Consider the following 21,471-nt stretch of genomic DNA (forward strand, 5'->3'; position numbering starts at 1 on the left):
TGGCACTCTCAGCGTATCGGTAACTCATGTGTTTATGTGATTATTGGTGCTCATCTGATGTCACACAGTGAGTGAGCGCGCTCCAGATGCACGCGCTGTTTGATCGGAATTGGAAAGGGCTGGGAATCGATCTGTCTCCGGGCTCGTTACCCCACGGTGCCGTGAGGATGTTCAGCTGTGTCGGGTGTTTTTGGGTGCTCCTGTCCTCCTCCCTGGTCGCGATTTGCAGTTTCAGTTTCATCTCTCCCGCATGGATAGTGAAGGACCACCTGAAAAACAAGGACTCCGTGAGTTTCGGGCTCCTGTGGCACTGCTCCGAGTCTCAGAATCATATGTACAGATGTTACACCTTCGGCGGGCTGGGGAAATTTCAAGAGATTCCTTCAAGTTCTTGGCAGGTAGGCTGGATATATGGTTAACATATGAGCAAAATACTAACCTAAAACAGTATTAGCTGTAAATGTTGAGGATACTGCAACTTTTGAATCAAATGCAGCCTGACATGCAGAATTACTTTAACATGAGATTGCTCGTGCACAAGAAGCAACACTCACACAGGGGAACTTTTATGTCCCAAGCTGATTTTAAAGAAATTATGCTTCTATTAAGACATTTTTTTGTTTTAAAGAATAGGTTAAAACATATAAAAAGTTCAGTTAACTCTTTATTTTACAGTGTTGTTACACGTTAGGCTACATGCTTAGTTACTATAGTAGCCTAATAACTATAAATTATGCATAATTAAATGCAACTAACCCTACAAAAAACCTAATCCTAAATACACAACACAAATTAATATTACCCAGTACTTAATTCTATAATTAAACTGGTTACGCTTTATTTTAAGCTGTCCTTGACTACTTGTTACAAAGGTTTTATTACTTGAATGTATTTTCCCTATTTTTTAAGGTGTTGAAATGTTATACATTCATCTTTTGTCTAATTCATAAGAAATGTTCAAATTGGCGAATTTCAACTTTCCACTTTTTTCATATAGCCAACCCCTATATTGGTACTGAGACACTTTAAACATCTGAAATGTCATTGTAAAATGAGCTTTTTTTGGTAACACTTTATTTTAAGGTGATGTAGTTACACGTTACTAAATGTACTTACAATAACAGTAAATTATGCATAATTACAACTAACCCTAAACCAAACTAGTCCATGTAGTTAATTAATATTACTCACTCAGTAGCCTACTTATTTGAGTAAGTACAATGTAACAATGTCACCTTAAGTAAAGTGTAACCTTTTTTTAAATCATGTCTCATAACTAGGCTATAGTGTCATTATGCCAAAAGTATGCCATTATGCCAAAAGGCCAAACGTTTTTCTCCAAAAAGTGATAAAATTGTCACACAGGATCAAGAATCCACATTATCACAGTACTCTCCAAGCTAGATTATACCTATTGGTTGGTTGTCCATGATCAATATTTATTCTAGGACATTTAATGAACGTTTTAAAGAGACAAAACACGTGTGAAGAAGTTTAATTTGAAAAGATTTTAGAAGTGCAAATAGTCAAAAGTGCCTTAATTGAATAATCACCATTATATTGCTTTATTATGTTTCTTTGAAACAACATGGATTGTGAAAGGTGCTGTAAAACATAAAATATATGATCACATGGCATAGATGACTTCTGGCACAATCACTCTTCATGATGGGAAATAAAAGGGCAAACGTTGCTTATCTCAGTGCAGGACCAATGGTAGTTTTCGCTCATTTGACATATACAGATCTATTCTTAGCAGCAAAGTGCAGCAGTCATTTTCAATAATTCAAAGCCCATAAAGCAAGAGTAGAAATGAGACCATCCCAGTAAATGCTGATCAGTCCTACTGGCAAGAATAAAAACATATTTTACACAGCCTGTTGAAATTTCCTTTTGCAGTTTACAACCTTGTAACCTTTACAAATTATCCAGTGTCTAAAATGGGGTCACTTGAAAAAAGCCATCATTTAAGCAATCGGATTGTGCCAATAGAGGCTCCTGATTTCCTGAAAGGTTAGTCAGACATGAGTATGTGTGTATTAGACTTCATCGGACTGTCCTCAATAATCTCATAGCTGATTTGTCCTTGGCGAACATCTGTCTTTTCACCTCACCCAGTGCTGCTGTGCTGTGACCATTATAATAGCAAACATATCATATTACTCAGGATTATATAAAATGCTTCAAAGTTGCATCTTTTGTTTCACACTGTTAACTTTTATATTGCCTTTGGTTAATTTTGACCCATTTTCAGTCAAAATACACTATAAATACGTTGTTTTTTGATATTGGAAAAAGGCGTTGTCACACTGTCAGAATGTTGAAACAAACTTTTTTTTAAACAACTGTTTAGAAAAAAAGTGTTAAAGTCCCCCTGTGGTGAAAATCAAACTTTTAGTGTTGTTTTTAATGTGTTTCAAGACAAACCATGTGCAAATTCATAAGTCTAAACCATTGTTGAGTATTTTCTCCTTAAAACTGCAGTGAATCAAAGACAGTCTCAAAATCACTGGTGCTTCTGACACGTCAACGTGTGATTGTCAATGAGTGGAACTCTGAGCTGGTGTGAGTGAGTGGAGGGAGGCGGTGCTAATTTGCATATTCATAGAACCGCATATACTAAATGAGGCAAGGGTGTAGAGATACATTCAAGCTATTTTAAGGCATGAAGAATTTATTTTTTCAAGAAAAAAACTTAAAATATTTAATTTTGGTGATCAAAGATGACTTTTAATGGATAATATTATTGGCTACAGGGGGACTTTAAATTTGACCCATATTTGACCTTTCACCACTGGCATTTAAGCAGCGTTGAATTCTTATGAATCAGTTAGAATTCTCCTTAATTTTCTAATTGTAATTTTCTCCTTAAACTCTACCTGACAACAAAAACTCAGCCACTCTTTAAACACCTGTAGTGGAACAGTTTGTTTTGCATTAGTGGGAAATGTGGATTTATTGTGATGGATGTGTAAAGTCTCATATTGACAGCTCCTGACATAATGGAGATTTATGTGTGAAATACATGTGAACTAAAATTGCAGCTCTGTGTGCATTTTGTTAATTGAAGTTGAATGGAATAATACACACGTTGTTATGAAATGTGTCAGATATTATGAAATGCTAAAAGTGATGGGGAAAAAAGTCCCATTCATTGAAGTTGTGTCTTGATGTTCTTCTTTTTACATTTATTTTTACTCAAGTTGTGTTGCTCAATATTCAATTACATAAGGGAGGGTCTTTAGACCTGTTGTATTCTAGTGAAGAATTCATACATTTTTAATAATTTTCAGAGGGGAACAAATTTCTTAGGACATTAAAGCTATGTTCAGACTGCAGGCAAATCTGATTTTTTTCTCAAAAAAGCGTCCTGTCGAGTTGCAGTGCAGAACTCCTCCGTCGCACAGGAAAATGCTGAAATCTACCATTTCAACACTGTGTGAATACTTCCGGCACTAGTTTTGACGTTATCTTTGTTGCATTAAGAGTGACATAAAAGAGAGTTTGAAATCCAGTAACACACTGAGACGCATCTGTAAAAATCTGATCGCATTTCAAACCACTTTCATATGTGGTTTGAATCAGATTCGGAATAAAAACATCAGATTTGATGTGTTCTTTTGCGGTCCAGACTTTAAAACCCATTTGTATAAAATCTGGATATGCAAAAAATCTGATTTCTGCTGGAAATCTGAATATGGCCAATGACAAATGTTGCATTCTCTTGAAGGAAAAATCTCAAATGAGATCTCCTTCATTTCTCAGTTGATGCTCATATTTAAATGCATTCCATTGGCTGTTTTTGAACTACAGTTTACAGATTTTCAACCTGCTTTGTATTGTAACAATGTTGGTATTCAGTGTAAATGAGGAATGTTTACCTGGACTGAGAAATTCAGAAATTCAACTGCAGTTTTTTCAGTTCCCCCCTCCGTTTGGCCGAAAACACTGTTTGTGTTTCATTCATTTTGAAATGTTGACTACAAACGGAGTTTTTTCAGATTTTACGTTGTGGCGTTCTCTCTGTATTTATGATTCTTTGCATCCTAAGTTTGCTAAAGGAGTATTTCCTACTAAAACAACACACAAAAAAATGGTTTTGTGGCACTGTTGTTTTTACCCAATTATTTTTTGTTAAAGTAACAGATATATTTATTTTACCTCCAAAACACTATTATATTGCGTTTAATTAACTTAACCTGTATAATTTTCCACTATACTTAATTATCAATCGTTAAACTAATGTAAAGGGTTTAATTTTGCGATAAAAAAAAAACAACCTGATGTGGTGATTTCCAACATATTGGATGAAGAAGGCGTGCGAAGAAGGTGGAAAGGTGCATGGCAGCTAGAAATATCAGCCATAGAAAAAATAAAGTTAATCTAAAGGAAAATACTTTTATTTCTGTTAGTATTTCTGAAAGTCTGTTCTGGGATGCACAGAATTTTTTTATTTTGGCTACTTGTTCAAATTGCTTCATTCAAATGAGCTTAAGCAACACATTTTGTCCAAACTTAATTTGATTGTGTTCAATCTGCTTAAATATATGTACAATTTAAGTTTACTTAATCCATTTGTGTTGGATTACATGAATGATTTGTGTTGCATTAACTGAAGCTGGGCGGTGCTTGTTAGTTCCCAGCATGCTTTGCATATAGCTGAATTAAGATAGAATAAATGTTGAAATTAAGTGTTATTTTATGTGTTTTTGAGAAAATGAGAAAAGAGGAAGACTTGATAGTGTGTAATTGTGTTTAATGTACAATTACATTGGAATTATTAGAAGCATTTAAATTACAGTGGGTTACCATTGTGGAGATGAGTGGAGCATTTGGTTAGGGTGTGGACTGATTCAAATAAGTTGAATTCCAGTGACTGAAGGAGAATATAAATCTTAGCATTTAAAAATGTTAATGAGTGCTATTATTAGTTATTACCTAGGTATAGTCTGTAAGTTAAATTGATAAATGATATAAAGCCAACTATATCCAATAAACTAGAGCATGTTCACTAAACTTAACCAGTTTAAGTTACAGGGAAGCAATTCCATTGATTTGGTTGGACATTACTATTTCATGTAGATTCTTTCTCATTTAGTTGTGTTGTCACAACACAAGGAGCTTACATAGATTTTAAAAAATCCATTAATGTTAATATAAAATAATTTACTTGTGTGGAACCACTGTCCATAATTGAATTAAGTTATTTTAAAGAGTAATTTTTTTGAGTGATGAAGCGTATCCTTAGGACTGGGGGGAGTAGCCTTGGACGGCAACATGCCCAGTGCATTATGAGTGTTGAAGTTTTCATACTTGGACTATTTGGCATCCTTTTGCCTCCGTTTACTCTTGTCAGGTAGCACCGATTTTTTTTTCTGTCTTTCTACTGTATATAGGCAGCCAAGTTTTTTTTTAAAGCCCATTTGCCAGCGGTGAAGTATCCCTCTAATCTAATGCACGACATCCCCTAACCCTAAAAATACATTTTCAAAGTATTAAATTTAGTTGAATACATGAATAAATTAATAAATTAATCATTTTATTTCAGTTTTCCCAGTCATATATATATATATAGTCCATAGAAATGTAGTTCAGTCAGCTTCTGTGTTGCCTTGTTTAGACCTTTTCCATTTCAGATAATACAGAACACAGAAGCCTTCCTCTTGTTCCCCTAATACCCTAAAGCTCTCTCTCTCTCTCTCTCTCTCTCTCTCTCTCTCTCTCTCTCTCTCTCTCTCTCTCTCTCTCTCTCTCTGTTTTCTCTGGAGCGCAAGCAACCTTGTGTCTTATGATTTATGTATGGATAAAACATTAGCATTTGAAAGGAGATATTAATAAATTGCATTTCTTTGATATTTTTTTTGTGAAATTTGAAGGGTGGAGGATAAAGATTGCTCTGCCCATATGTAAGGCATTACAGAGGGAAAGAAAGGAATGGATTTGGGAGTATTGTTTGGCAGTGATGTGTGTGTGGCTTCTGCTAAATGCTTAACTGAGTGTACACAACTCTGACTGCTGAATCATTTATTTATGAGCATTGTTAGCCTTGCCATCTTTGTTGTTTTGGAGATGAAGAGTTTGATTGTTTCTGAGTAAGCTATAAAATGCTCATCTTTAAAGTGGATTTGCATAATAATGTTTTCAGTGTTAAAATACTTTCTCTTCTCCCAGTTTAAAGTGCTGAGACAACTGTAAATAAACCATTGATAGACTGACTTTCCAAGAGCGTAAACACGGTGGCTCTGTTCTGCTTTCAGCATTGACTTTTGAGTGTTTGATCGACTTCTGAATCCGAAGTTTGGGGAAGGGCTGTTTGTCTGACCAATGGCAGGAGGGGGCAGGTGTTAATTGATTGATTGGTTGAGTATGCTCCCAATTACTGTGGATTCCTCTCAGGTGTGTTTGTCATGTGTCCATGCCATGTGATGTTCTATTTAAGCTGCACCTGTACCAATAAACAACTGATTGTGTGTTCTCACTGCAACCTGTGTGAAGCATGTTTATTCTGTCTTTAGCCGGTATCTAGTCAAGCTCTGTTTAACAGCAGGTACATTTAAAACATGTAAAAAGATTATATTAACTTCAGGCGATATTGTAAATGTACCATAGTTCTGCAAAACAATGGTAAAAAAACAAAAACATTGTAAGCTATTGAATCATTTACCCTGATTCTATAAGACCTAAATGGTTATTTACCCTCTGGTGGGCAACTTTAGCATTGCATCCATTATCTGTCATTGATATAGATGTTTAATATTTTAGAAATTGCTGTTATCCTTACAGTCATCAGATATTCTTGAAATTTGGCACGTTTCATCAGAATGCCCCGTTGTCCATGTGTACCAAGTTTTGTAAAGTTTGAACATTGCACTCAAAAGATATACAGGTAGTTATTATGCACCATTCTAACAAACATTTCAGCCTATATCTCCAAAACCATTAAATTTAGGATTTTTTTACAAATATTTTTTTGTTAGGAGTATCTCAATATAATCTCAATTTTTTACAAATCGAACAAACAACCTAGGACGAGTTCGAAAAATTAGTTTCCCCCCCCAAAAAACTCAAAAGTTAAAATTTGTATTAATGAATCTTGGGGCTTGACCCAAGGATTCAGAGGAGAATAATTTTGATTCTATCCCTTAAAATGCAGATGTACTTACAGCGCCACCTATTGTCTGATGGATGTGTTTGGGGTTCCTGAGTCCCCTGTGCGTAGACGCCTAAAAATAAGCAATCAAGCTTGCAGATTTGCTGGTACATTGATAGGAAATGTTATTTTCTACACGGATATGCTTTACTGGCTCAATCACATTAGTTTTTCATGCAATTAGCACTGGATTATCACTAAAAGAAGAGATCTATCTCTCTTTCTCTCTCCTTCACATAGATTTGCTGACAGAGGCTGTCGTCATGCATGGGTGGCTGCCTCTCTCAGGTTTGGGTGGTCCCATGTTAAGTGTTGTGCCCACTCGGCCATCCAGACATGAATACAGTACTTTTTCATCATGTCCTGCCTCGACTCGTTGGTGTGCAGATTATTCCATTTATTTTAACACTCCCGTCACATATTTCCCATATACGGACGCACACACATGTTTCTCAGCATGCCCAGTGCCCCCTTTCTCTGTAGATAGCTAAGGCTCATGGGGCTTGTGTTTAGGTTCACAGCATGCCATTTTGATGGTGTTTTGTAACTAATGGTACTGCAGTTTTCCAAAGAGGTGATGTGAATGTTAAATGGTTAAACCAACTATTTATGATTTATGATTCGATTTATGTATGAACTGGTTTGTTCTCGTCATTCTTTGTTCGATAACTGTAGTAGTTTTAACTGTCCTAAAGCACAAAACATACTCTGTGCTACACATGAATGCATAAAAATGTCATTGTTGCGGGTCTTAGGTCTCAGACATTCTAGCTACGCAAACTTGATTTCATGCATCATTGAAATCAACGCGTATGTCATAATGCAGTGCAGGTATGCGGTATTCTCAGCATTGCCACAAGGTGTGTTTTACACTGTTAGACAGTCTTCTATACAGTCGTTTTTCTTATTCGGGTCAGCTATCTGTCAACTTTTGGTTAACTTTATTGTAAGGTGTCCTTGTTACAGTGTAATTATGCTATTGAGTACTGAGTAATATTTATTAACTGCATGTACTTACTATAGGGATAGGATTAGGGTTTGCTTTATGGTTAATTGCTTGTAATTATGCATAATTTACTGTTATTACTACATTGTCATGAAGTTAATGGGTTTTTGGTTAAATGCCTGAAGTAAGGTCTGTGTTTAACACTTTTTTTTACAAAATTACATAATTTTTGCAGCACTGTGTATAACCTTCTTAGAATAAATAACTTGACTGCTAACTTTTGTTTAGTGATGTGCAAAAAAAATAAAATAATTTAAAATATTTTTTTTGTAGGTGGCCTGAACAACTAGTCAGCTAATTGCTCTTAAAGAATCCCTGTACAGTTTGACTGGTTTTGGGTTCACTTAGGCCTATGTAAGAGTAAGACACATTCTAGTATTTTAAAACATATAGATTAGACAAATTGAACTAAACTGAAAGGGGTCTTGATGCATATTTTGTATTTTTGGAATATTTTATGACATGCCATCTTAGAAATGCAACACTTATGGTGGGACACTCGAAAAAAGACAGTGAGCCTCAATTGGACTGATCATTTATTAGCCAACGAGTTAAACATTGTGACCCATCCCTAACTGTAAAACAAGTAGGCTTGATAAGCGTACCCCATGAAGTGTATGTCTGAATTTACATGAGGATAAAAGTAGTGTTTCTGTCACTCAAATAATAGAGCGTGCTAGCAACATCAAGGTCATGGGTTCGGTTCCCAGGGAATGCATAAACTGATTAAAATATGTACCTTGAATGAAATATAGCTTTGGCTTAAAGCGTCCAGCTTTAAGCATGAAAATGTCAATGTTTATAAGTTTTATAAAAGTCAGTGTTTTGATGTCAGATGTTAAACATGCTGTCTGTGTTCCTTGATACATTTTACATTCAATACATTCTTCACTCATTCTTCACTTCAAGATCAGCAAACCCTGATCTTCTTGGTTACTGCCCGCATAGTTCTTTTGAAAATACTCTCTCATGTTTTCTGTGCTGCATAATGGAGGTATGTTCTTAGGTCCCTGTCATGGTCTCTGTATTTGTCTCCCTGCTTCAGATCCTGCTGTTTTGTGGTGAAACTTTTGTTATTCTCTTTGCCTCGTCTCCATGTTTCAAAGCAGGCTGTCTGGATGTTGTCAGGCAGCAGTCGTGAGATTGTGCTGTTACTGCCATCATGCTCTTGACGGAGAAGAAATAAAATAAAGCTCAGCAAAAAGTTTATATACAGTATGTTTGTCCTTTATAGGGTGTGTTCACACTTGGCAGGTTTGGCTAGATTAAAATGAACTCTGCCATCTCAAACTTGGTCCTTCACCAAACAAGCGGACCGAGACCCACCAGTTCCAAACTAACTGAAATATTAGTGCAACATAGACCAAGGACTAAACAAACGAAAAACAGAATGTGATGTCACAAGAAAAAGGACAGAATGCTCAAGCATACTTGGTTATTCTCGAGCTACATTGCCCATTACAGTTCGGTACAGGCATCAGAACTGAAAACATACGGGTCACATCATGTGTCATCATGACTGAAGGTGATCATGTCCTATTTTCTTCGTTCAGCTAAAATTTGCTCTCTGATTATCATGATTTCATGGTAGGCTATATCCATTCACACTTTTTCATCATCACTTTAGGATTCCTTGATGCCTTAAAATAAAAAAGACTCTCTGTCCTAGTTCCCCATGGGCACGAGTGTGCTGTTGACAGGCTGAGTTATTAGTTCTTGTTGAGGAAGTCGTTCTACCCTGGGCTACAGTGGTTGGACAGCGACAAATGCACTGGAAGAGCACGGTGTGGAGGAAGTGATGCTCACTCAAGTTGTTAAAAGCTTAAGTGATTACAAAGAGACGTGACAGAACGGTAATGAAGTAAACGTTGAATGTTGGACTGATATTAAAACTATACTGTACTCGCTAGGATAGTTAGGGTTTTTCAAATCATCTAAGTGTTCAAATTAGTTGGGTAACTCATCCTGCACTGCTTGTGCTATGGACATTTTTGATAGCTACTTTAAAGGGGACCTATTATGCCTATATATTATATTAAGATGTAATACAAGTCTCTGATGTCCCCAGAGTGTGTATGTAAAGTTTTAGCTCAAAATACCCCACAGATAATTTTTTACAGCATGTTTAAATAGTCACTTTTTGGGGCTCAGAAAAACGCACCGTTTTAGTGTGTCTCCTTTAAATGCTAATGAGCTGCTGGTTCACGGCACAGGGGGCGGAGCCTAACCAGCTTGCGCTCAGTGAACAATCTCAACTCACGGAAAGATGATAATATCAAAACAGAAGCTCACAGTAACGGTGTTCATTTCGACTCGGACAATAATGCCTAGAGTCAGAGAATATATGCTGTATGGAGTTGGAACAGGTATATTTTAGTTTAATTACGGTTATAACCTGTGTCATTGATTGTAGCCACTATTAATACAAGCCTGCTGTAGGACCACGTTTGAATGATGACACAAAATATACTGATGAGTTTAATAAAGTGTATTGTATGTCACAAAAGATAAAGCGTCAGTTTTACTCCAGAAAATCACTGTAAGAGCTGAGTAAACACAGTATAAGAAGTGCGTAAGTACATAAACAAATTTTGGTAGATTTGATGGAGCGTTTTCTTCAAAAACCAAATGAACCAACCTCGTCTTCCGCTGCTGGCTTAGATTTCAGGAGTAAATAGAGAGAGCTATGTGAATGAATACATCTAGCCACAACACCTTCAACGCTTGGGAGACATTCTCATCAGTGCAGCAATGGCGGATGTGTACAACTCGCTGTGACCTCGATCAGGGCGGGTCTAAGTTAAAACGGCAGTGTCTGTCAACACTCGTGGGCGGGGCCTGTGGCTGTAGTGACGTCACTAAAGCCGCATTCTGAAAACAGTTCGTTGGGAGACACTGCTTATGATTTATGGGGATTTAAAAAAAAAGGAGTGAGTGGATTTTTATCACTGTAGGGTGGTTGTGTACACAGTGCCAACACACATTTATTTGCATAATAGGTCCCCTTTAAACTGTATAGTGGTCCTTTTTAGACCATTTTCTGGGGCTAAACCCCCCAAGGACATGAACTATAACCATAACTATAAAGTTCTAATCATTCTAAGTCTATGAGAATAGAATAAGTCCACACCACAGCTATAATAATAATGACACCGGCAGTATCACATACTTCTAACTATAGGAGGTAATTAAACCATATGTGAAATAAAATAGAGACTTTATAGGCTCTTTACATGTAATCTACAAGCAATCTCACAATTATGACACAAGCTAATTTGCCACAAGCTGATTCTGCCTCCAATGAGATTGCTAGCTCAACATTTAAAGGGGGGGTACAATGGTGTTTCATGTATTCAGAGTTGTTTACAGTGTTAAAGAGATGGATTCTCATGCTAATAATGGCCAAAGTTTGAAAAGTTATTTTGAACGAATAACAGAGAATTTCTGTGCTGAAAATCATACTTCCGGGTTGCAACACGTTTCGGCTGGTTTTTTTCTATCGTAGATCTAATGACGTAGACCAGAGTGGAACTCCTTATATGAGCATTGCTCTCGGAAAAGCGCGTTCACGCACACGTCGACCAGAGGAGAGAAAGACCGCACTCATCGACGCGCTACTACCGGAAATCATCATCAGCAGCGCTAAATAGGAATGGTTGATGTCAAGAATGTCTCCAAAAAAATGTGTTTTGGGATGTGAGGGAAAGTTTACCTTGTTCAGCTTCCCAAAGAACCCAGTGTTACTGGAACAGTGGATGCAGTTTGTATGTTGTGGATGCTCCCGCTTGACTCTATAGCTCCGCCCACGCCCAGAATCAAGGACCTCGGCTTTTTCCGGATAGAATCGGAAAGCTGTATTTTTATTTTATAAATATGATGAAACTAAAGACTTTTTGGAGATATGAAGGACGCACTATTACTCTATAGGTACTCAAGATTAACATGAGATTGACTGAAACTAAGTATTTTACCCCCCCTTTAAATGATCTGGTCCGATGTTTGCTGTAAGCTGGTCTTGCAACATTCTTCTGAACCCCTCCACCTCCCCCAGTTCCACCTGCCTAGATCTGCTACAGGATTTATCTGTTCATGCAGCAGCAGCATATCTTACATGCGCCACAGCAGCACGTCTGTGTATCTAATGGCAGTAACAAATCCATACTTGCTCTGCAACAGCAGCAGCATGCGTAACAGATCTGGTCCGCCAAAACCAAATACATTAACATTGTCATATTCATTAACGCTCCCCCTAGCCCTGGACCCTAGTTTGAAACCCCCTGGTCTAGAATGCTATATAAATGTAATGCACTAGTGGAAGGGCTCACAGTTCACAGAACAGCTCCTCGCAGCTTCCATTCGCTCTCTCACGAGCACACATGCTGCGTCTCTCTTTTTCCTTGAGTTCCTTGTAGTGTGTATCTTGAGAAGGCAGCAGTAATTTCCTGCATCTGAACCTGTTAAGGGTTCTCAGGCCGTGGAACCAAACCACCGAAGCTGCGAGTTTTATCATGGCCAGCACATTGCTGTCTAATGAAATGATGGATGAGGCCTAGTTTCTCTCTCTTCCTCTCAGTACAGGAACGAGAGAGAGAGATTGCACACAGAGCAGAGCAGAAGCATGGCGGTCCCAGCAGAGAGAACCCACATATTAAACTGGCACAGGGGCCAGCGGATCAGCTGTCAGGCTGAGAGATATGCAACACCCCGGCTCCATGCATTTATACCAAGAGCAGAGCAGCCTCCAGATCGAAGCCCGTCACTCAGTACACACGACCCCAGGTTTTTCTCACTGCAGATTTATAGGGTCATAGTTGAGATATTTCCTTCGTTCTCTGTACAGTTCTGCTCATACATTTACATATGCCTGAGTCTGTAATGTGTTTTCCATTCAAATAAAAAGTGATATCATAATTTTTTTCTTCTGTTTTTGTACTGAATAAAAATATAAGACAAAATCAAACTGCAATTGCAGATTCCTCAAGGCGTATGTAAACTTATGAGCAGAACTGCACAGCTCTCATGTTCCTGTCAGGACATCCAGTACATCAACAAATCCTCTGGCTAATGGAAATATCCTCCCTTATAGGTTGTAGTGATGATAAGGCAGAGATATATAAGAGTTGTGTTTGTGGAACAAGGCTCTGGAGAGGAGTTACTCCCTATCAGATCAGCCCCAGAGAGGATGGGGAAGCAAATTAGTGTCATTCTCATTTATTCACTTTTTTCCCTTTAGCCCTGTTTACAACTGGTATTAACATCCATCTCGGGTGATGCATTCAACAGAGCTCATCTAAGAGAGGTCACTGTTCTCCACTTAAAATAAATTTTCACATTTAAAATATATATGCATAATTTTTTTTAAAGAAGGCTCTTCTGGTCACCAAAGCTGCATTTATTTGATCACAAATACAATAAAAACAGTGATATTGCGAAATATTATTACAATTTAAAGCAACACTAAGGATTTTTTACATAAGAAAACTACAAATTTGGCTTGCTTTACGTCAAGCGTTACTTACAATAGTCATTATTTTGTTTTTCTTCGTTTCTGATGTCGCAATACATACAATCATGCATCATACTCTACCTTGTCTGTGGACATCATTCATTCCAAAGCCGGCGCTGGATAAACAGCGAGCGTGTGTGCGTGCGACAGTAGCTGCGGTTGGCTAAATCATAGATATCATATAATAAAGGCTAGATGTCTCGTCCGCCCTGCTGGCCAATGGAGGTCGACGTCTGCACACGGCGGCCATCTTGCCACAGGGGGCTCGCTCACTCGTAATATTGTGTTTTAATGGTGCATGTACTTTTTAAATAACCATAACTTGCTAAATTTTCTACCAATTTCCAAACGGTTTGGTTTGTTATAAACGTCAGAGATGTAGTTATGACACATATGAATAATTATAACAATGGACTTCCATATGAAAATATCCTTGAACAGAACCAGATATGTGCAATGAATATTACCGTTTGTAAATCCGTCAAGATTTCAGCGAGATAAGAGGATTTGTGTACGTGCTAATCACTCACCTTACTTCAGATACCCCAGAGCTCGCCAGAAAGCTTCCCTGTGACAAGATGGCCGCCGATGATGCCGTTCGAGACTCCGCCTTAAGACATCTAGCCTTATATGGATATCTTTGGGCTAAATTATTTACCACAGTGGTAATGGACAATTCCGCTTCCAACCTGTAGGGCGACCGCAGAGGAAAAGTTCCTTGGTGTTGCTTTAAAGTAACTTTTCTATTTAAATTTTTTCTAAAATATTATTTATTCCTGTGATCAAAGCTGAATTTTCATCATCTTTACTCTAATCTTCAGTGTCACATGATCCTTCAGAAATCATGCTGATATGCTGCTCGAAAAACATTTTTTATTATTATCATCAATGTTGAAAACAGTTGTGCTGCTTATTATTTTGAATATGTGAAAAAAAACATCAGTATTCTTTGATGAATGACAAGTAAAAAAAAAAAACAGCATTTATGTAAACAGAAATGATAAATGTCTTTACTGTCACATTGTAAGTTGTAAGTTTAGTAAACGTAAAAAAATTAAGCAACTGTCTGCAAAGCTTTTTTCATTTTTCTCAACTTCAGTAGTTGTACTTGCGCTAACAAATTTTTGATAGTTAACCCAAATTAAAATGTTTAAAAAGTTAAATAAACCCTTCCAGGCATGTACATTAAGACCTTAAAGGGATACTTCAGCATTTAGCATTAAGCTTTGTTTCAGTAGAAAACCTGTAGTATTTTCGAATTACCATGCTTCCCTCCCTCATGTCCCCTTGAGACGAGAGAATTATGTATTTTTTGTCTGGAAAAAATCCTTTGATGACGCAAAAATCGTAATTTTGCGTCATCGGAGGCTTTTTTGGCCAGAGGCTAGAGACTACAGCCAGTAGTAGAAGCTGTTCCGCATGTTTTCAACCCATAGAGGGAGGGATCTCACTCACAGAATGTACAAATAGTGTCAGCCATCTTTTTTTGGAAGCTAAGCTAACTGTTAAGCTAACAGCTAAGCTGTTTCAATCTAACTGAATTCATTCCGATTGGTGAATCTGAATGTAGTGTTTACATGAACGCTAAACAAGTGATCGGTTGATGTGCGTTTTAGCATTGCTAAGAATATTCCCGCTCCTCCCTGACGGTCCCTACACACCGGACGCGAATAGCGCGTCAGGCGCGAGTGATTTCAATGTTAAGTCAATGCAAAGACGCGTTACACGCGTTTTACGCGCATAACGCGTCTTTGCATTGACTTAACATTGAAATCACTCGCGCCTGACGCGCTATTCGCGTCCGGTGTGAACGCACCATGAGAGATACGAGACCGGTGCGTCTCACACGTGTCGCTCATCTGTAATCACGCCACCGGCCTCGCGTCGTTCTCCCGCGGCCCTCAGCCTTGTCCTGCTCGCCACAGTAAACATAATGAATGGCGACTGTAGAACGCAAAAGCCGAATCCCGGACATTTTGGGCCAATTCCGGCCAATCCTGGGCAGACTTGTCACAGAGACTCACGATAATACGGCGTCTTTTAAGTTTCGAGTCAACTAGTAGCCTAGGCTAGTTGTTTAACTGTGCTCTTACCGGCAGGCGTGGCTTGGGAGTGGCCTCGTAGGGCAGCGAAGCAAGTGCATTCTGGGAGTTGTTGTCTTTTATCCACATGAGCCAAAATTAAATTTTCTGGCTTTTCTCAATCTAGAAGGCTCCAAATTCAAAAATAATTTAATATTTCTACTACATAAATTACCCATTTTAAATACACATTCATCTTGCCAGAGGTGAAGTATTCCTTTAAGTACTGTGAAATTATTTAATTGGAATCCACTAAAAATAATATTTCTTAATATAAAACATTGATCAATTTACTGTCTTTAAAGAATAAAAGTATTAATTTCTTTAAAAAATCACACTGATCCCAAACTTTATTATAATATATTATTACAGTTTTTTAAATATAATTTTTCAAATATATATTTTTGTGCAAATTCAATACATCTCAGAATATGGTCTAAGTGAAAAGATCTCAATGCATTTCTACGAAGCATTTATTCTTACATAAACCCTGTCCACCAGGAGGTTAATACAAGGTGTAAACTGCCTTTTTTAGTAGTCTTATGAGAATGATTTTTGTAGAGAAAAGTTGAGCAGTATTGACTGAGCTGACTTGAGTTTCACTTACACATGTGTGACAACCTTAAATAAATATGTCAATAATGAGAATTAGGGCTTTTGACCAGCTTTATCAGTTCAGAGCAGTTCTGTCCGTGAGTGGCCTTCTCACTGACCTCACCATCTCAAGGCTTTGTTCCCTCAGGAACTCAAAACTAAGGCTCTAATTGAAGTGAGAGTGTCTGAATGCAATAAAGAGCAACAGAACGAATGACATTGTGAGTTCAGCTTTTGATGGGATTTAATCTGGCTATGGTTTATTCACTGATAATACACGGCACATATTAAAATGGTTTTGGACTCCTTTGGGAACAGCAGAGAGAGGATTGTGGATGAGGGAGAGTTCAGTGTCAGCATCTGTGGCAGAGATATGGCGACTGTTTGGATTGGATGACATTCTGGCATGACAGATAACAGTAAATAATAGAGACTGTGTTACCACAATAGAGTTGAGAAACTGTGATCAGAGTCCTGGTTGGCGCATAAAAAAAAATCACAAACAGGAACTCTTTTTGAGTACAAAAGCATTGGCAGTTCAATATCACACACTGCAGAATCTATCGGCTCTTAAAGTCTTTCTTTTCAAATCTTTTCAAATCTTTCCGATCGTCTTTCCTTCACTGTTGTGATGTATATCCAAGTGAAACGGCTTCTCGAACAAGAACAAATGTAGGCCAGGACTTTATTTTGTCTATCAGGAATTAGAGCTGCACGATTAATCGTTAAAAGATCGCAATGTCGAACACCCATGTAACCTATTTTTAAATTACATTGATTCGTCTATGTCTACCTCTATGTATTACAGTTATTAATATTATCACTGAAGTGCTGGGATTAAAACTTTATAGTTTGGAAATAAACACTAATGTCTACAGTAGTGATCAAAATAGAGCAAATCACCTTTTGAAAGTAACTTGACACTTCAAATAAAGATTGTATCAATTCACCTTTGGCTAAGCCCCCCTTAGTTACTGTTGCTACGTCCGTCAACTTCATCTGGGCTCTGGTTTGGTATCAACATGGCTTATGCTGTGACAGCTCTTCTTGCTGAAATTTTATCAAACTTTTATAAAGCAGCAAATAAAGTGTCCGATAAGTAGGCAAAAGGGGCTGCAGTATGCGTTCGAAGGCTATATTCAAGACATACCGGTGAAACGCAAGCAACAACAAGGCATCCAAATAGAGGCAAAAGCATAACGGTCAGAGTCAAAAAATGAACCACAGCATATCCTAATCGAGACGGAGGCTGGGACTAACAATATCAAGGAGCAACACTGTTCATGCATAGCTGGGTAGGTCTCTTCACTTCTATAATCGTTATTACAAAGCAAATGGACTACGCGAGTATAGTTGTATTTATTAGCAGCGTGTGCTAGCGTATCAACAATTAGGGTAGGTAGAGAATCGAAATTATAACCTAAAACTGTCTAACTAGTATAACTTCACAGTAAGGTTAAAAGCTAAATGTATCTTAGAACCTTGAGGGGTTTCGCTGACTGTGAGGACGTCCACACAGTTTAATCCACTTGTCAGGATTTGACTTCGGTTTTGGGAAGGGAAAAAAACGGACACCAACCTCTCTGGGAAACGCGTATCTGTGTTACAAATGCCCCAGGCACAATGTTTAACCATATTTTTTGATAAAACTATGACGGTAGCCTGCCGAGACCAAAAATATGAGACGCCTGTGTTAAAGTCAATGGAGCGCTGTGAAAAAGTGTCGGACCTCTGTGGGAGCTCGTTCTTGCCTGCGCTGTGATTGGTCAATCTACATTTTAGTGCGACGCTTAGCCAAAGGCGAATTACACCATTATACAAGTGACTGTTAAAAGATGTATTTGTCAAGAGATTTGTTCGAAAATGCTGATTCATTCAGTATTGAAGGTCCAGTAGTGAAGTCTTTTACAATTATTTGACAATTATTTAAATATTTTTAAATTGACTGCAGCAACATTTTGTCAGAATCTCTAGCAAAATTACATGTTGTTTTGTGTAGTTGTCTATTCAGAATCGTGGGAGAATCATGATCTCTATTTTAAAGGAATATTTCACTTAAAAATAAAAATTCTGTCATAATTGACTCGCCCTCAAGTTGTTTCAAACCTATGGAAGTCAATGGGGCATCAACTGTTTGGTTGCCGACATTCTTCAAAATATATTATTTTGTGTTCAGCAGAAGAAAGAAATTCATACAGGTTTGAAACAACTTGAGGGTGAGTAAATTATAACAGAATTTTTATTTTTAAGTGAACTATTGCTTTAAACAAAAATGTTGGGATTGGATGGTTGTGTTTTGCTATGGTCAATCTCATGTGAGTGACAGGTTGTGACAAAACATCATCAGAGAAGAGAAAAGATGTTGTTTCAAAATTTGACAAGCTAAATTTCAAAGTCTTGACATACTTTGTTTTCTAATTAAAAGTAAATTAATTTATTTCAGTTAAAATTAAATTAAATTAATAAAATGTTTGCTCCTTATATTCAAATCAAATTGCAATTCTGAATAATTTTCAGTTAAATTTTGAAGTACACAACCCTGTAACCTTTCTATGAGGTATCATTCATGTCCAGTCCTAACCTCAAACCTTATGTGAGAAACCACAGAACAGTTATAAACTAGTTTAAATTCAGACATTTTTGATCAGAGCTCGTCTGTCTGGGTCCTTCGCGGCTCAAGGCTAATCACAGTCGTGGTTGTCTTGATTTAGTACAGTCTAGCAGGCAGACCAGCCTGAAAGCAATTTGGCTTTTGCGATATACAGAAGCTTCAATATTTGTCACAGGAGCTGAATTCATTGGGTCTGGGATTTTAGATTTGTCTTTCTTGGCTTTAGGCAAATGTTATAGAATGATGTTTGTTGCCAAGACTCCAATACATGGGAACAAACAGCTGCTTGGACAGTAAAGTGTGCTGTGATGGATTGAGTTGCCAGTCTGGGATTGGATTAAGGGAGATTAACAACGTTAGCAGTGCATGGACTAAGAGGGAATCGTGAGTGATGTGATGCATTCATAATGAAACAACATTCACAATCCATTGTTCTTCCGTAGAAAAAGGATATTCAATGAAAAACAAAAGTTGAGCAGATATTTTCCATACAATGGCTGTTAATAGTAGGCAGACCAGATATTCAAATACTCCAAAAAAGTATTATAAAAATTGTTATTATGACTTTTGGTATTGAAACCCAATTCAAAACATGTATTTTATTGTTCCACAAAAGTCAGTGACCTTTCAATTTTAAAGCTGTTCTTTCATATTCTGGTGAGAGATCAGCTTTACAAATGAACCAGGGATCAGGACTAAAGTGACAAAAATGGCCAAGATATTTCAATATAATTTTTAACTAAATTTAAATAACTTTTTAAACCATTTCCCTGTAATTTAAATTTGTTTTATGTTATATGTATCCTTGTGCTTGTTTAACTAATCAGGCTAACAAATATTTGACCTATTATTCGGTAGAATTATTTATTTATTTAGAAGTCATTATTCACACCTTTCTGAATAAAGTATTTGGCTTTGGCCGCATCCCTAAGTTGACATGAAATAATTCATAAAACTGTTTTAAACTGAATTTTGCTTGTCCTTTATATCAATTAGAATACTGTATGGTATGTAATAAATTCCTGTGGGAATATGGTGTTCCCTGATGGCAATGGCCAGCAAGATAATACCCTGCTACACAGCACACATTGTTCAGGAAGGGTTGAGGAACATGATGAAGAGTTCAAGGTGTTGCCTTGGCCCCTAAATACCCCAGATCTCAATCCAACTGAGCATCTATGGGATGTGCTGGACCAACGAATCCGATCCATGGAGATCACACCTCTCAACTTGCAGGACTTCAAGTGCATCTATTATGCTTTTTTGGATAATACTTTTCATGTAGTGTGTAGTATAGATGTTTGTAAAGGTCTGTGCATTTTCAAAGATAAAAGTGCACAAGTTATAGTCTGATAAAAGAAAGAACCGATGAACTGCCTAAGTCATCAGTAATTCCAGTCTTACCTATGTAGGTTTGTAACAAATTTTTATAATGCCAGTCTATGGTCTATACCCCAGACAGCAACATAGTGTCGGGCCAGATCCGGCCCACATCTGGTACTTGTTGAATCCATCCACATGTACGAGATGTGGCCCGGATCTGAACCAACACTGTGTTGCTGTCTGCCCGCAAACAATGTCTACTCTAACACTCAAACACTGTAGTTGTAGCTGAAGCCTGGAAGAGTTTGGTTTCATGTTGTCGACATGTCGAGAAGACCAAATCCAAATCCAAAACCAAATCCACTTTACATGCACTTCCAAAGGATGAGGACTTGTGCTGGAATTGATACCGTAAAACAGACACCATCGTTCAGTGTTGTGCATGAACTTGTTAATATTTTGGGCGACCGTGAACTGAACGTACTGTATTACTGCCTGATGAACGTTACTGTGAACTCGTTCATTCTGGTGTCGGTGAACGGCACACTCTCTCAGTTTAACTTCGTTCAATAGGGTGCCAGATTTCTATAGAGCCTTCCAGGAAAAAAACGGCTAAAACATCCCGTAAACGGGCCTTAATATGTAGCTCTTGTTCGATCTCGTTCATCAAAATGAACAAATCTTTTTTCCGAGTCATTTCGTTCATTTAAGGGGCTTTAAATGTTATACTATTAACTGGCAAATTCCCCGAACACATCCACTTACGCAATCTTGATCATATTCTGAATTATTAAATCATTATAATGCAGTCAAAAATCGTTTACAGTTTGTCACGTGACAGACGCAATGAATGGATTCATGAACGACTCATCACTAAAATCAAAACAAAAAGCAGCATGTAGGCGTCGCATGATCATTTAAACGAGTTTTATGACAAGGTCGGTGAGGATGGGAAACATCTGACGCATAGCTTCAGTGTTAAAACTGATAAAATAATTGCTGTGGTTCTATATGCGCTGTGGCAATCATTTTGAAAAATAATAGCTCGCAGTGACATGAAAAAAAAAAACTATGAACTAGTTCATTTTTGAAACTGTGAACTATGAACTGAACTAGTTCATTTTAAAATTTGTGAACTGAACTTTGAACTAGTTCATGTAGAAAGTGAACTTTCCCAACACTGCTATCGTTACTGTTCTG

General features: G+C 37.5%; 1 protein-coding gene across 1 annotated transcript in view; it reads left to right on the forward strand.

Moving 5' to 3' along the window:
* lhfpl7 (LHFPL tetraspan subfamily member 7) overlaps positions 1 to 21,471 on the forward strand; it is a 142,805-nt gene continuing 121,334 nt past the window's right edge. Inside the window, exon 1 of the mRNA XM_079608133.1 lies at positions 1 to 398. Within this exon, the coding sequence (XP_079464259.1) occupies positions 87 to 398 (312 nt within the window). The 5' untranslated portion in view covers positions 1 to 86. The remainder of the gene's footprint in view (positions 399 to 21,471) is intronic.

Source organism: Phoxinus phoxinus, assembly GCF_949152265.1.
Source record: "Phoxinus phoxinus genome assembly, chromosome: 3".
Taxonomy (NCBI): domain Eukaryota; kingdom Metazoa; phylum Chordata; class Actinopteri; order Cypriniformes; family Leuciscidae; genus Phoxinus; species Phoxinus phoxinus.